Here is a 12,652-nt window from a genome sequence, read left to right on the forward strand (position 1 = left end):
AAAAAAAAAAAAAAAAAAAAGGAAAAGCCACCAAACAAATGGCAAGTTTCTCTAAAAGGGCACCGAATTAATTGCTGCTATCTATTCAGGAGATATCTATACATTTTAATTTTAATATTACACGAAAGACGAGGGTAACGTAAGCATTCCGACACATACTGTGCACTTTCTAAAGACTTCGTGTTCAATAAATCCACGATTCCTAACCTGAGGGTTTCAGTCTCGTCAGTATTCACTCACGGCCAGAAACGCCCATTGTCCTTCAATCGGTCACAACGCAAGCGAGTTATACTCTTCATCCTCTAAATACCGCCTCATTTTCTACTTGGGCATTCGTAGAAAAATACCCGCGAAAGTGGTAGTAACTTTACCGTGTGAAATAGGCATCAATCAGAACGATTTAGAGAGTTCCGCGGGGGGGGGAAAAAAAGAAAGAAAAGAAAGAAAAAAAAAAAAAAAAGAGTAAAATTAAGTAGTAATCAGTGCGAATAGCCCGACGGAGCTTCCGGAGCTAAACTGTTCCGCCCGTTTCTTTTCTTAATCCCTGGCAACACTCTTTCCTTTTAATTCGACCTGCGCGGCGCGGCCTTTTATCACCGAAATAAAACTGGTATTCAAATTTCTGGCTCGATTGTCCGCGCGGCGACTCGCGACGGAACGACTGGCTTATCCGGGCTGGTAATACCGTCACAAAGAAAACTGGCGCGCGCATCGTAATTCACAGACATCTTCGATCGACGTGAATCCCGCGAGGATAAATTTTTATCGCGCGAACGAAACCAAAAAAGTATCAACGCGGATTCTCGCGTTGATCTCCCACCTGTCGATGAGAATGATTAATTCTTCGCGTCGCCTTTAACGCTGGAGCTACTGGCTAAAATTAAAATACAAAATATCGTGTAGATAATTTTCAGAGATGCAATTCACATCGTGAAAATTGAGAAAATTTCTGAGAAAGAAATTAGGAAATTGTTGTAGTTCCGGTATTAAGTCGAGGCTGTGACGCGGAAAATCTCGAAGTCGACGATACATTTTGGGGGAAGATGAGGCAAGACGGTATGTTACAAATACAGGCGTGAGTAAATTTTGACGAGGTTAGTATTAATTTGAAAATATCAGCGTCATGTGACTACGCATGTCATAAGCTACAAGTTTCATTTTTGTTTTAAACGAGAATCTAATTATAGTTTCAAAACGACAATTACAAGGAAGAAAACAAGTAACTGACGTGGTAAAGCTGCAATTTTTCAGCACATCAAAGAAAGTTAGTTGACTGGAGAAAAAGCAGTCAAGGAAAGAGAAGAAAAAGCAAAAAGAAAATGAAGATAAACACCAAGAAACGAGTTTCTGAAAAGACCAAGAAAGACCTTCTCGAAAAATTGAAAAAACAAAATGAAAGAATTGAAATAAGGCGTTTCAAAAAGTGTGTTTCTTTGAAATATTTGATATTTGTACATGATATTTAAGTATTTAATGTTTCCAAATATCGTAAATAATAAACAGACTGCGGATCTTTATGCATTTATGGAAAATTTAGGTATTGATTAGGTAATAATCATCTTGTTATTAAGATTGCTGCTAAAACACACTTCGCCTTGTCTCTCATATTAATCCCACTTTATATTGACCTCAATTACAAATTTCGTTCGTTTATCTAAGTTCTCAATTTATCTAGTCTCAATTTTCTTGTGTAAATAAAGATTGCTTTCACAAAAATGCTTCGACAAATAATACGTCAGCAATACTTAACATTTAATTTCCCTTGCGTCTCTTCCTAACTTTAGTTCCGTCTTACCCCAAATTCTCCCACACGGATATTTACGTATGCATACATTTGCTACTCACTGATCTCAGCCATCCCTTCCTCTTGATCTTCTCTCCAAGATCAGCTTCTCCTTCTCTCGCGTCTAACAAACATCTCGAGACTCGATTCTCGTTCTATCTGATATGCAACACGCTTAAAGTGATTTCGTTTACTATTGCAAATGAATCTCCGCGCTAGCGCGGAGATTCGTTCGACTTTTTTCCTCCTGTACAAATCGTCGAATCTCACAAGTCGCGAGAGACACGGAAGACTATATTCACGTACAAGCTCTTCCGCCCTGGCGTTGATTCCATTTCCCAGCGACAGCGACAGAATGTAACAAGTTTGGCCGGGATAGCAAGTTGCTTCGACACTTATCCCTTCCGAGATAAACGTACAGAAACGACGGGAAGTTCCGACGACACGAGGCCGGCGAGTTTATTATTGGAACGCCGGGCGAACGTCGTTCCATCGGCAACGTTCAGAACGACGATTTTTATTTAATTAAATCCCAGTCTCGGGTAGCTGGTAGCTGTCGCTGTATCGCAACTCGATCGGTTAGCGATTCGATCGGTGGAATTACGTACATTGGATACAGGGGGATCATCGCGGAGGCTCGTTAAAAAGGTTTACACGATCCGTGTAAAACCGTTTCCCAACGATTCGATAACAGCTGACAATGAGACGATTTCCCAGGGTCGAGTGAACAGTTTAAATTGTAGAATTGTATCGCCGTGCTGCACGTTTCTTTTTTTCTTTTTTTTCAACGTACAATTGGCTCACGTACATATTTCGAGATAACGCGAGATTTTCTGCTGCTGTTGGCACCGTAACGATCGGTTACGTTCGTCGGATCGGCAACTACTGTCGGAGAATTTAGAAAATCTGATTTTAGTAACCTGCCTATGAATCTATAAGAAACAAGCAGATTGAAATAGCGAACAAACACACTCTCGCTCAAAGATATGGAACATGTTAAGAATTCAGGAAAAATAACTACTTCAGGCATAAGTAATTATTTCATTCTATTTTGTATTATTTTTAAACAGTTAGGTTCGAAAATCCAAAGAGCATGGATGTTTAGAAGAAAGGAATATATTATATTTCATAAAACTCGAGACATATTCAAACGTAAGAATAATTCATTGCTCAGCAACTAAAGAAACTTTCTTCTGTAATACTTTGAAATTATCTTTATTACTTGAAATTACAAGTTCGAGTCAGGAATGTAGGTTGCTCTTACGTTTCACTGTAAAAAATTTATGAAATATATATATTTTATCTAGATTCTAGATAATTATTCAATTATAATGTACGAAGAACTTTTTAATTCAAAAACTAAAATGCGCTTTGGACTTTTAAGCGAGAGTGTAGATAAGTGAATATAAAATCATATACGGGCACACCTCGAATATTGTACATACTCGATTACAAACTATGACAATAAAATACTGCGATATTGTAACACGAATTTTTTGGTCTTTTTAATATTAAAATTAAAATTTGAGAACTTGCATTATATTGTAGTTTATTCAGTATCAGATTGCTGTTTAGTGTTCAGCATCACGAAAGAATATTATTTATTGACAAAAAGCGTCAATTAACAATTAAATATCTAAGCCTTCAGTAATTCGTCATTATTTCTTTTTCTTTTTGATAGACTGATTTTCCACGAAATGTCATAGAATGATAAATTCGCATTTGAATTTATTATAATAGACGGCCACTAACAGCTGAAAATCTACGTAATAGTATCATAGTAGTGTCATTGATTGTCACAGTGTCAGGAATGGGAAAGACAGCTAAAGAATGAAAGCAATAAGAATGAAAGTCAAGGGAGCTCAAACGAATGGCCGAAGGATGAAAAGATAAAACATGCAAAGAATCGACGAGAGACTTGATACGAGCAGAATGTAAAAGCATTCAGTTACACAGATCTCGCACGAGCCCGGTATCAAATATCTACAGAGATTGTCCATTGGGGGGGTCGGTCACGCGAAACCGTGAGAAAGGAAAATTCATTCATTGTCAACTGTCACGATACCTAAAAGATAATTACACTTTAAGAAGAAATGAAGTATCGAATATTTTCATGAAAATATTCTCACAACATGCAAGGAAGTGCTTACATGGTTTCTCATTCAAAAGGTCCGACACAAAAAGAACGAGACTGATCTTTCAAACTAATTTTGGAGCAAAGAATCAGAATTTTGGAATAAATTGCTTCGTTCAGTACAAGTAGACACGTATTTAAATATCCTGATACAGAGGATGGGATATTTTCCAATCCGTCTAGAAAAATTGAAATAATTGGAAATATGTATTATGCCATACTCAATTTGTATAGTTGGAGACTTTTCTGACGGAAGTTGTTCATTTATTTTTCTTTAGTATTAGTGTCATTTCGTGTAATAATTTTGCTTTTAGTCCTACTTTATTTTCTGTCAGTGATTGATCGTTTGCGTCAATATTCAATTTTTCGTTCATCTAATATTCAAGCAAACGGTTCAGTTAATTTATTCAAGCAAACGTTCATTTAATCGAGTAGCGACTAAAATTACATTGAAATAAATAGAGTTCATATGAACGGAGTTCTATCGCGGGAACGTTATAAGCACAGTCTCGTTCTTCTTTACTTTTGTTTTTTTTCGTGTCGAACCTCATATTCTCACGATCGATGCGAAAACGACGACGCTTAGACGAGCTACTACGTTCGTCGTTCGAACGAAAACAAACTCGATCGACGCGACGTGGGTTGATAACAGGCAATTTGCGCCGCGGTTAAAACCATCCGTGAAAACCAAGCACCGGCTAAATGATCATGAAAAGAAGTAGAACGAGGGTGAGTAGGGTCGCAGCCACTCTGCCGCCGCTGCCGTGATGCATCGCTGCCGGATGCTCTGCAACAAACCGAAATTTATGATGCAATGTAAAAATGGTAGTTTCCCTTTTGCCAACTGGCGATCAATTACAGTTAAAGAAACATAAATGAATCAATAACAGTGACTTCCATTAATATTCCAAATTACTAAAAATTTAAAGTGTAATTTTATATAATTCGTATTTGCATTTGTAAAATTTAAAGTGTATAATTTAAAGTGTAATTTTGTATAATTTTGCAAAAAAAAAATGGTGTGACAAGAAATATAATTTTAAAGCTTGAAGTTTCTATTTTCAAAATACGTTATATATTTTATTCTATAATTTATATAATATTTAATATATATATATATTAAATATAATTATATTAATATATTAATTATATAAATATATAATTAATATATTAATTATATTAAATATATAAATATAAATTATATTAATATTAAATTAAATTATATATATATATATAATAATAATTGTGTGATTTATATATATATAATTTAATTTAATATTAATATAATTTGTATATCTATAATTCAATATAATATTAATATAATTTACATATATATATATATATAATATTCTATTCTAAAATTTTCACGATCGTGTAGTTTTCTTCTCGGGAATGCAATAAATTGTGTGTAAAAATATTGAAAAATTTCTTTTATCAACTGGATATGAAGATTGAAGTTCCCCCTTTACAACGATCCCAGAAAATATTACTGAACTAAAAACAATAAAGGTACCGTCTACTACTAGTTCAGTCTTAACGTCGCGTTTTTTTGCGAAAAAGACGAATTCTCGATCGATCAAATCGCGACTACAGGCGCACGCGCGTTGACATCTCCACCCGGTTAATGCAATTAAACGTAATTGTACGCGAACAACGTCTTCTAATATGTCTGAGCGATGGGTAAATGAAATTTCAGCAACTTCCGAAACTCGTTGCGGGATTGTAACGCGGGGTTGTGCATCGTTCGCGACGAATCCTTCGGCGGCAAGTTGCTCGGATTCGCGACTCGCGCGAAACGGCCCTCAACTTGCACGCGACCCAAGATTTCATTTTGATTACGCGGTTTGCGAAACTCGTTCGTTGCCGTGTTTTGCCGCGTACGCGTTCGCCGACGGCGACTAAACGAATCAAGACGACGCCCGACGTTATTGCTGCAACGTTGGGTTACATCGTTTCTTAAACCGAAACACGGACGTGTCTAATTTTCGGTGCCGCCGCGCTATTCGGGTTAATGCCATGCAAAGTGATTTCAGCGACTAATAGCGGGGGGCCAGTAGAAAGGAAATGTACGTATACGTATATATATATCTTCGTAATGTGACGATGCGACGAAAGAGATTTGTTATTTCAGTCTTTGATAGTTTTTTTAAACTAAAAATATTCTTTATTAAATGATCATGGTGTTTTATGCAGAGTGATGTGCATTTGTATTGATTTTATGTAATGAAATTAAAACCATCAGATGCGAGAAAGGCTTCAAGATTCGGTCAGATTCTACATACTTTTTCACGCACGTTTTTCACGAAATTTTGTTGCTGTACTTTTAAAATTGACGATGTTGCATCAAATTTTGTAAGTCAATTGACTTTCACTGTTCTAGAAATAGTCGAACATTGATCAATGTATACACAGTAGATATGAATTAATTTGCAAATTAATAAAGTTCAATTTTATTTATATTATACGTATGAAGTGTGATTATAAACAGGTTTATCGTGATAAACTTTCAAAACAGAGAACGAGACTTTATTACAATATTGTTTTAACACTATACGTATACCCTTTCCAAATGTTACATAAATATTAGACAAATCATACAGAATGATGCTGTCTTTCTTGTACGTTATCGTTTCATGCAACAAACACAGAGAATTATAAATTTTAATATTCACTTCACTCATTAATTAAAATTTATGTCTGTCCACTTATAGTCAAACCTCTTTCATTTGATCGTTTTGTCAAGTTCGATAATTTCATTTGCGTTAATGAAACCACGTGACGTATCTAAAACATGAATCACGAAGAAGAAATGTCAAACATTTAAACATTATAAATCTCGATCGCATGCAAGAAGCATTTCAAATTATTACGTTTACTTATCACATCGCAATTTTGTTATTCTATTATTGAAACAATCAATATGAATTATTAATTAAGTATTAATTAAATAATTAATATAAAATATTCGGGAATATTTTCCACCGGGAGGTGGAACTTTCGTCACTGAAACCCTTCTTGGACCCAACAGTACCAGTCGCATAATTTGAAAGAAGATACACGCGTGCACCTTCGCTTACCGTTCACGATGTGAATGTGCACGCTGCTGGAATGTGTGTTGCTCGGCGAGCAGGTGTACAGTCCGGCGTCTTCCTCGATCGCTCTCTGAATGAGCAAACGGCTGGAAGTCACGGGCCCTCTCTCCGTGATCAGGCTGATGCCACCCCTCGGCGTGTTGAAGGTAATCGCCTACGAAAAGAAAGTAGACAGACACGTTGTGTTATCCACCTCGTGACGTGACTATCGCCGAATAAAGCTACTTGGCGCCGTAGACGAGGGGACAAGTGGCGACAGGAAGTGTCTCTTGCAAGTGGCGAGATACATTCCGGGACAAATGCCTTTAAAACATGTTTACAGCCTACGCCGAGGGATGCTGACTAGCCACGGAACAGGTCGCGAATTTTCCACTTGCCTGTTTTTACATAAACGCGTCAAGGACACATGTACGATCGATGCCATACATTATGCGTAGGTATGTACTTTCTTCTCCGCCATTCGCGTATTTCTTTCGTCCGGATTTCCAGCGAATTTGAAGAGGCAGAAGGACAATCTTGTGGTGGACCAGCAAAGGTGTATAAATTTAAAGTGTAATGCAAGATTATGTCTCGTGTCATCGTACTTGGAAAATACACATCATCTTTTCGACAGCTTGTGTCAAAATTTTGATCAAAATTCAATTTTTACTTTTTTGTCTGTTCATGAGAGAATTTCACTGTTGGATGGAAGGAAGTAGCTCGGAAAAAATTAATTGCACGGTTGTCTAACAGTATAAAATGCGAATAAAATTCATATGATTTATATTTATTAACGGAAGGAGACTGCCGCATTTCCTGTTTTGATTATGTCATGCAATTGCAGCGCGTGTATCAAAATAAAGTATTTACGTGAATCAGAATCGACTCATGTTTGACAATGTTAAACAATTAGCCAGTGAACAGCAAACTCTGTCAATTTTGAACACACAACGAGCGTAGAACTATAGAGAAAGTAGAATATATGATACACGAGTGTAGAATTTAATTAAACATTTTGTTCAGAAAGGGTTCTGAATAGTTTTTCTCACGTTCAACAGCACAATTTAGCCAAAATTACTGAAAACGGAATTTCATTTTCCACGTGTTGAATATTGGAACCACAGTTCTTTTCTTTTCGCTAACTAGCTACAATTTCTTTTAATAAACTCTGCAACTGATAGCACACAATGTTGCAAATTCTCAACAACGTACAATCCAAGAGTTAAAAATCAATCCAAAAAACAGTTCAGTTTGTCGTCGCATATTTTACATTACACATCTTCTTCTTCTTACAACTTTATTTTTCGCTTGATTTTCTCGTACAATTTTGAAATGAAGCGCAAGCAGATACAAGTTTAAAGTCCTTCGAAAAAAACATTTTACCACCAGTTCTACCAGCCGTATTTACAACACGACGGAAAGGAAAAGTTACGTAGCAGCGGATTCACCGGAATAAATCATTATTGACGAATGGGGATCCTCGATGCTCGATCAACAGCAGCTTTACCTCGGCCGCGAATAATTTACGCTCGTGCCGTCTTTATTTACGCGTTTGCCCTCCGCGCATCGTTGTCCGGGAACAATCGCGAGCTTGTTAGCGAGCTTCATAAATAACGGGCATCGTGGAAACGCTTTCGATTGCAGCGATAATCGATACCGTGCGATAACAATGGACCGCGCGTGCACGTACCCCTGCAATCCCTTTAATGTTGCAAAGAACGACGTTAGTTATGGGAAATGTATCCCAGCTTATCGCCAGAATGGCCATGCTCTCTCTCTCTCTCTATTGAAACGCGACCTAGAAACTTCGAAAGCCCTTCGGTACGTCGTTGATCCCTTCGAGTTTGCTCTTCAGAGACAATAAGGGATATGGAAACGCTGCGAATATTATACTTACTTCGTGATCGTGGCTCCAAACGACCGTGGACGGTGGCTCCGGAGCGTATTTGACCAGGCACGTCAGGTTTATCGTGCTGTACTTGTTGATGAACAGATCCGGGCCTCCGGCGATCTCTGTGACCGGCTCTGCAATCAGAACGAACTATCGTTTTTTATCGAGCTCGTCGACAATCATGATCGTAACGTTTCATTCCACAACGTAACACGACCCGAAGTACGGGAATAATATTATGTTAAGTAATTTAGTAACTAGACGTGATCTGATAAATTTAGTAGACATTATTATCTAACAACTAAATTATCCAGAACATAAATCTTGATCAAATCTATTTTACCTATCGTCAGTTTGTAGTTTTGTACCTCAACAAGTATTTTCATTTATTCCCATTGATAGTCAAAGCGACACACACACACACACACACACACACACACGAAAAAACGATTCGCCGCAATGAAAGCGTTGAACGCGACAAATCGTCGGATGATTCGACTCGATGGTTCGATTAGATTTACAGACGCGATATAACGATCGAAATCGGTTGAAGTGACGTTAACGAAGAATAGTGGCCTTTCGGGTCTTTCCTTTAAATGGCAAAAGGAAACAATTGATTGGAGGGGAACGTTTGTTTTTGCCCGGGAGTGCTCAAATTCAATCTTATTGTTAGACACAAAGAGGGGAAGAGAGAGAGAGAGAGAGAGAAAGAGGGAGGACTGGTCGAATAAAATCCAATAACGGCGGACGAAGATCTCTCGATACGATATATATATATATATATATATCCCTGTTTCTCGAAGGAAAGACTTGACCGAGGGAATACCGATTCGATCAATTCTACATGACTCGGAGTTCTCTGCGGAAGAATTCGCGTCGCGTACAATCAACGAAAGGCCGGGGATACCTCGGAATGCGTTCACTCGCTGGAAAAACCGTTCGTATCGTTTATCGTACCATTTTGACGGGACGTCTCGTGTTTCCTGTCTGCGAGCATCGAATAAATTTCAGCGAACCAACGAATCCATCAGACCCCCCTTTTGCCCATCTTAAGTTAACGCACGGAATCTTAAGTTAACAACGAGTGTTAGTAGTCCATTCTATTAAACGTAAACGTGCTTTTCTCATTTAAACGACTCCCGGGCATTATTTAAATGGTACGACTCGGGTAACATGTGCCTTAGTGCAAATTGTCGCAAAATACATGGTGTACTGCGGACTATCGAAAGGAATATATATTCTTTCTTGACTTTCAATGCGAAATTACTAAGTCATAGTTGTCAGAAGTTATCCACAACCTTGTACTGTGGATTTGGTTTTATGTTGTATGTGCGAGGATGCGCGAGAGTCGAGCAAAGGCGTGAGTATTGTGAGATAATTGCGAGTGTGTTGCGTGATGTGTTTTTGTCCAGAAGCGAGCAGAGGAGTATTCATTGCGAGACTGAGATGAGAAGTGAATATTGATCGGAGAGAAAGTGAATTCATATGTGATAGGTATTGTATACGTTATTCAATATATATATATATTAAACATATTAATTAACAATGTGTTTTTTTTATTTAATTCACTCACATGTACGACTTGTTACGCGAGGACGCGAGAGGAAAGGAGGAATATATTCGGTGCCAGAGTTGAAATAGAATTAAGATTAGTAAAATATTCGCGGCGGAAGCTAACATTTTGCACTTCGCTACGAATAAACAGACGAATATTTCGTTGCTGCGAGCATTTCCTCCGACTAGTCAACGTTAGATTTCTAGCGCTAGTTTGCGCGTCGGTTGCCATAATTCATCGGCTGTCACGGCGAGACCCAAGATTACGAATGCAGTGGAAGAAGCCCGCGATTCCTGGCCGCTTCGATGTCGAGTTTGGATTATCTGACAAGCTCAGGCTCCGGATTTCCTCCGTTTGCTGACCAACTTTACAGTCGTTCAACCAACTCGGGCGACCTTCGTTTCCTTCCACGCAATCGTGTCCTTCGATCGTTAAACGCATCGGCGAAAAAATTTGCAAAAATTTTCCACGGATCCACGTACGCGTTCTCATATTATGCTAGTTGAAGATATATTAAGCTTGTTGAAAAATATATCTTTTATCTATCAACGAACAATTTCGCAAACTTGTAACTGAAACTTCTACTGTTACTAATTTTATTGGAGCTTGTAATTAGACTGCGAACGTTTCTGCAAATTCATATCTATACTGATGAATAGTCAAAAGAATTGAAACCAGTTAGATTATCAGATTGTGCTTATTAGATACTTCGATAGTCTATACATGTGTTTGCACGGCGTGAGCAACTTTGAACGTACAAATATCCGCAGTTCGCATCACGAATCTAAATCTTAGAAATCAATCTGCCAAAGAAAAATTCGATATCTCAATTTTTCTTGATTTCCAGGACTACACTTCGAACAATTTATTTTCACATTTTCAAGTAGAAAATTGCACAGAACGCGCATGTAAAGTACAAAAATAACGTGAATATAGTACACTTCAAACAATTCTCAAAATGTAGCCAAGATCGTGCAATTTGAACGTCAGGAGAAATCAGCCACGCAGGAATGGAGATAAAATTTTCACAGAGTGATTGTTTGACATTTGCTTCAGAGACTCCTATTTCGTTTGGCCAGGCGGTTAATCGTTGATCGTGGTGGCAAACACTGGGAAAACATTGACCGTAGTAATGATCTCGTCGGTGCAGCCTTGTTATTTCCGTGACATTTTAGAGCAAAGTATATAACAGGTTTGTTCGTTGCGACGTACACGGGGATTCCTCGAGTTGCTCGAATTCTCTTTGGTCACAGTCATGATTTGCTGACCAACCCTGTTCCTCGTCTGTTCAATTTTCGGCGACCGTTGCCGTAAGAAGGTCGTCGTACATTCCTGAACAAATACGTCTTCGGTGTAAACGGAGCTGCTTCTTATTTGGACGAGACGCGAACTGCTTCGGCAACAGCGTCGAGGAAATTACTTTGTCACTTTGCTACACGAGAACACGTAAAAACCCTTTCTGGATTTTAAGTTTCTCGCGTAAGCAACCGGACACTCGTCTTCTGTATTTCATTTAGGAATTTCGTTACGTTCTTAGCAAACTATCGCGACAGGCGATACTCATTATTTGAACTTGTCTCGAATTAAAATATAATAAAACAAATTACGAAATTTTATTGAAAAAGAATTACACGAGATTGGTTTATTTATTAACATGAAAAATAACCTGTAGTTTCTTCTGTTTTAGTATAATAATTTGAATACATTCTTACTATATTTGTATTTCATAATTGATTTAATACTCCACTGTATCTTAATTTTCATATATCTTTATATTATACTACATCTGCAACTATATGTACACAATATATACACAATGTATCAAAGTACTCTAGAAAATCACTACGATTAAAGTACAGAATTCTTCTTCCAACGATTCACATTAGAATTACTTATTACTGTCATTAGTCGCGAGACAAGTATAGTTTATAATAACAGTGTATAAATATAACTTATGGATGAAATAAATCTCCATTCAAGTCATCATTTCTCGATAAAAAGTATGAATTTGCATAAATAATCGCCGCGTTAACTTTCAATTTAATCCTTGATACAGACAATCAAAATATTCACCGCAATAATTTTCGTTTCGTTCAGTTTCAGTTTCTCCTCTCGTAACATACCAAAAAGCGAATCAAATTACAATCAAATTCTACATCGACCGACACAAATGTCATTCACTCGAGACGTTTGACTTTCGAACGATATAACGGATATG

At 37.5% G+C, this 12,652-nt stretch overlaps 1 protein-coding gene across 3 annotated transcripts in view; it reads right to left on the minus strand.

Moving 5' to 3' along the window:
• Positions 1-2,528: 2,528 nt before the first annotated feature.
• Positions 2,529-12,652, minus strand: part of LOC122529578 (zwei Ig domain protein zig-8-like) — a 119,666-nt gene continuing 109,542 nt past the window's right edge. For all 3 annotated transcript variants that reach the window (XM_043655841.1, XM_043655839.1, XM_043655842.1), the window contains exons 5-7: positions 8,886-9,013; positions 6,995-7,163; positions 2,529-4,704 (exon numbers count right to left, since the gene is read on the minus strand). In XM_043655841.1, the coding sequence (XP_043511776.1) occupies positions 4,616-4,704; positions 6,995-7,163; positions 8,886-9,013 (386 nt within the window). In that variant the 3' untranslated portion in view covers positions 2,529-4,615. The remainder of the gene's footprint in view (positions 4,705-6,994; positions 7,164-8,885; positions 9,014-12,652) is intronic.

Source organism: Frieseomelitta varia, unplaced genomic scaffold (genome assembly GCF_011392965.1).
Source record: "Frieseomelitta varia isolate USP_RPSP 00005682 unplaced genomic scaffold, Fvar_1.2 scaffold_295, whole genome shotgun sequence".
Lineage (NCBI taxonomy): Eukaryota > Metazoa > Arthropoda > Insecta > Hymenoptera > Apidae > Frieseomelitta > Frieseomelitta varia.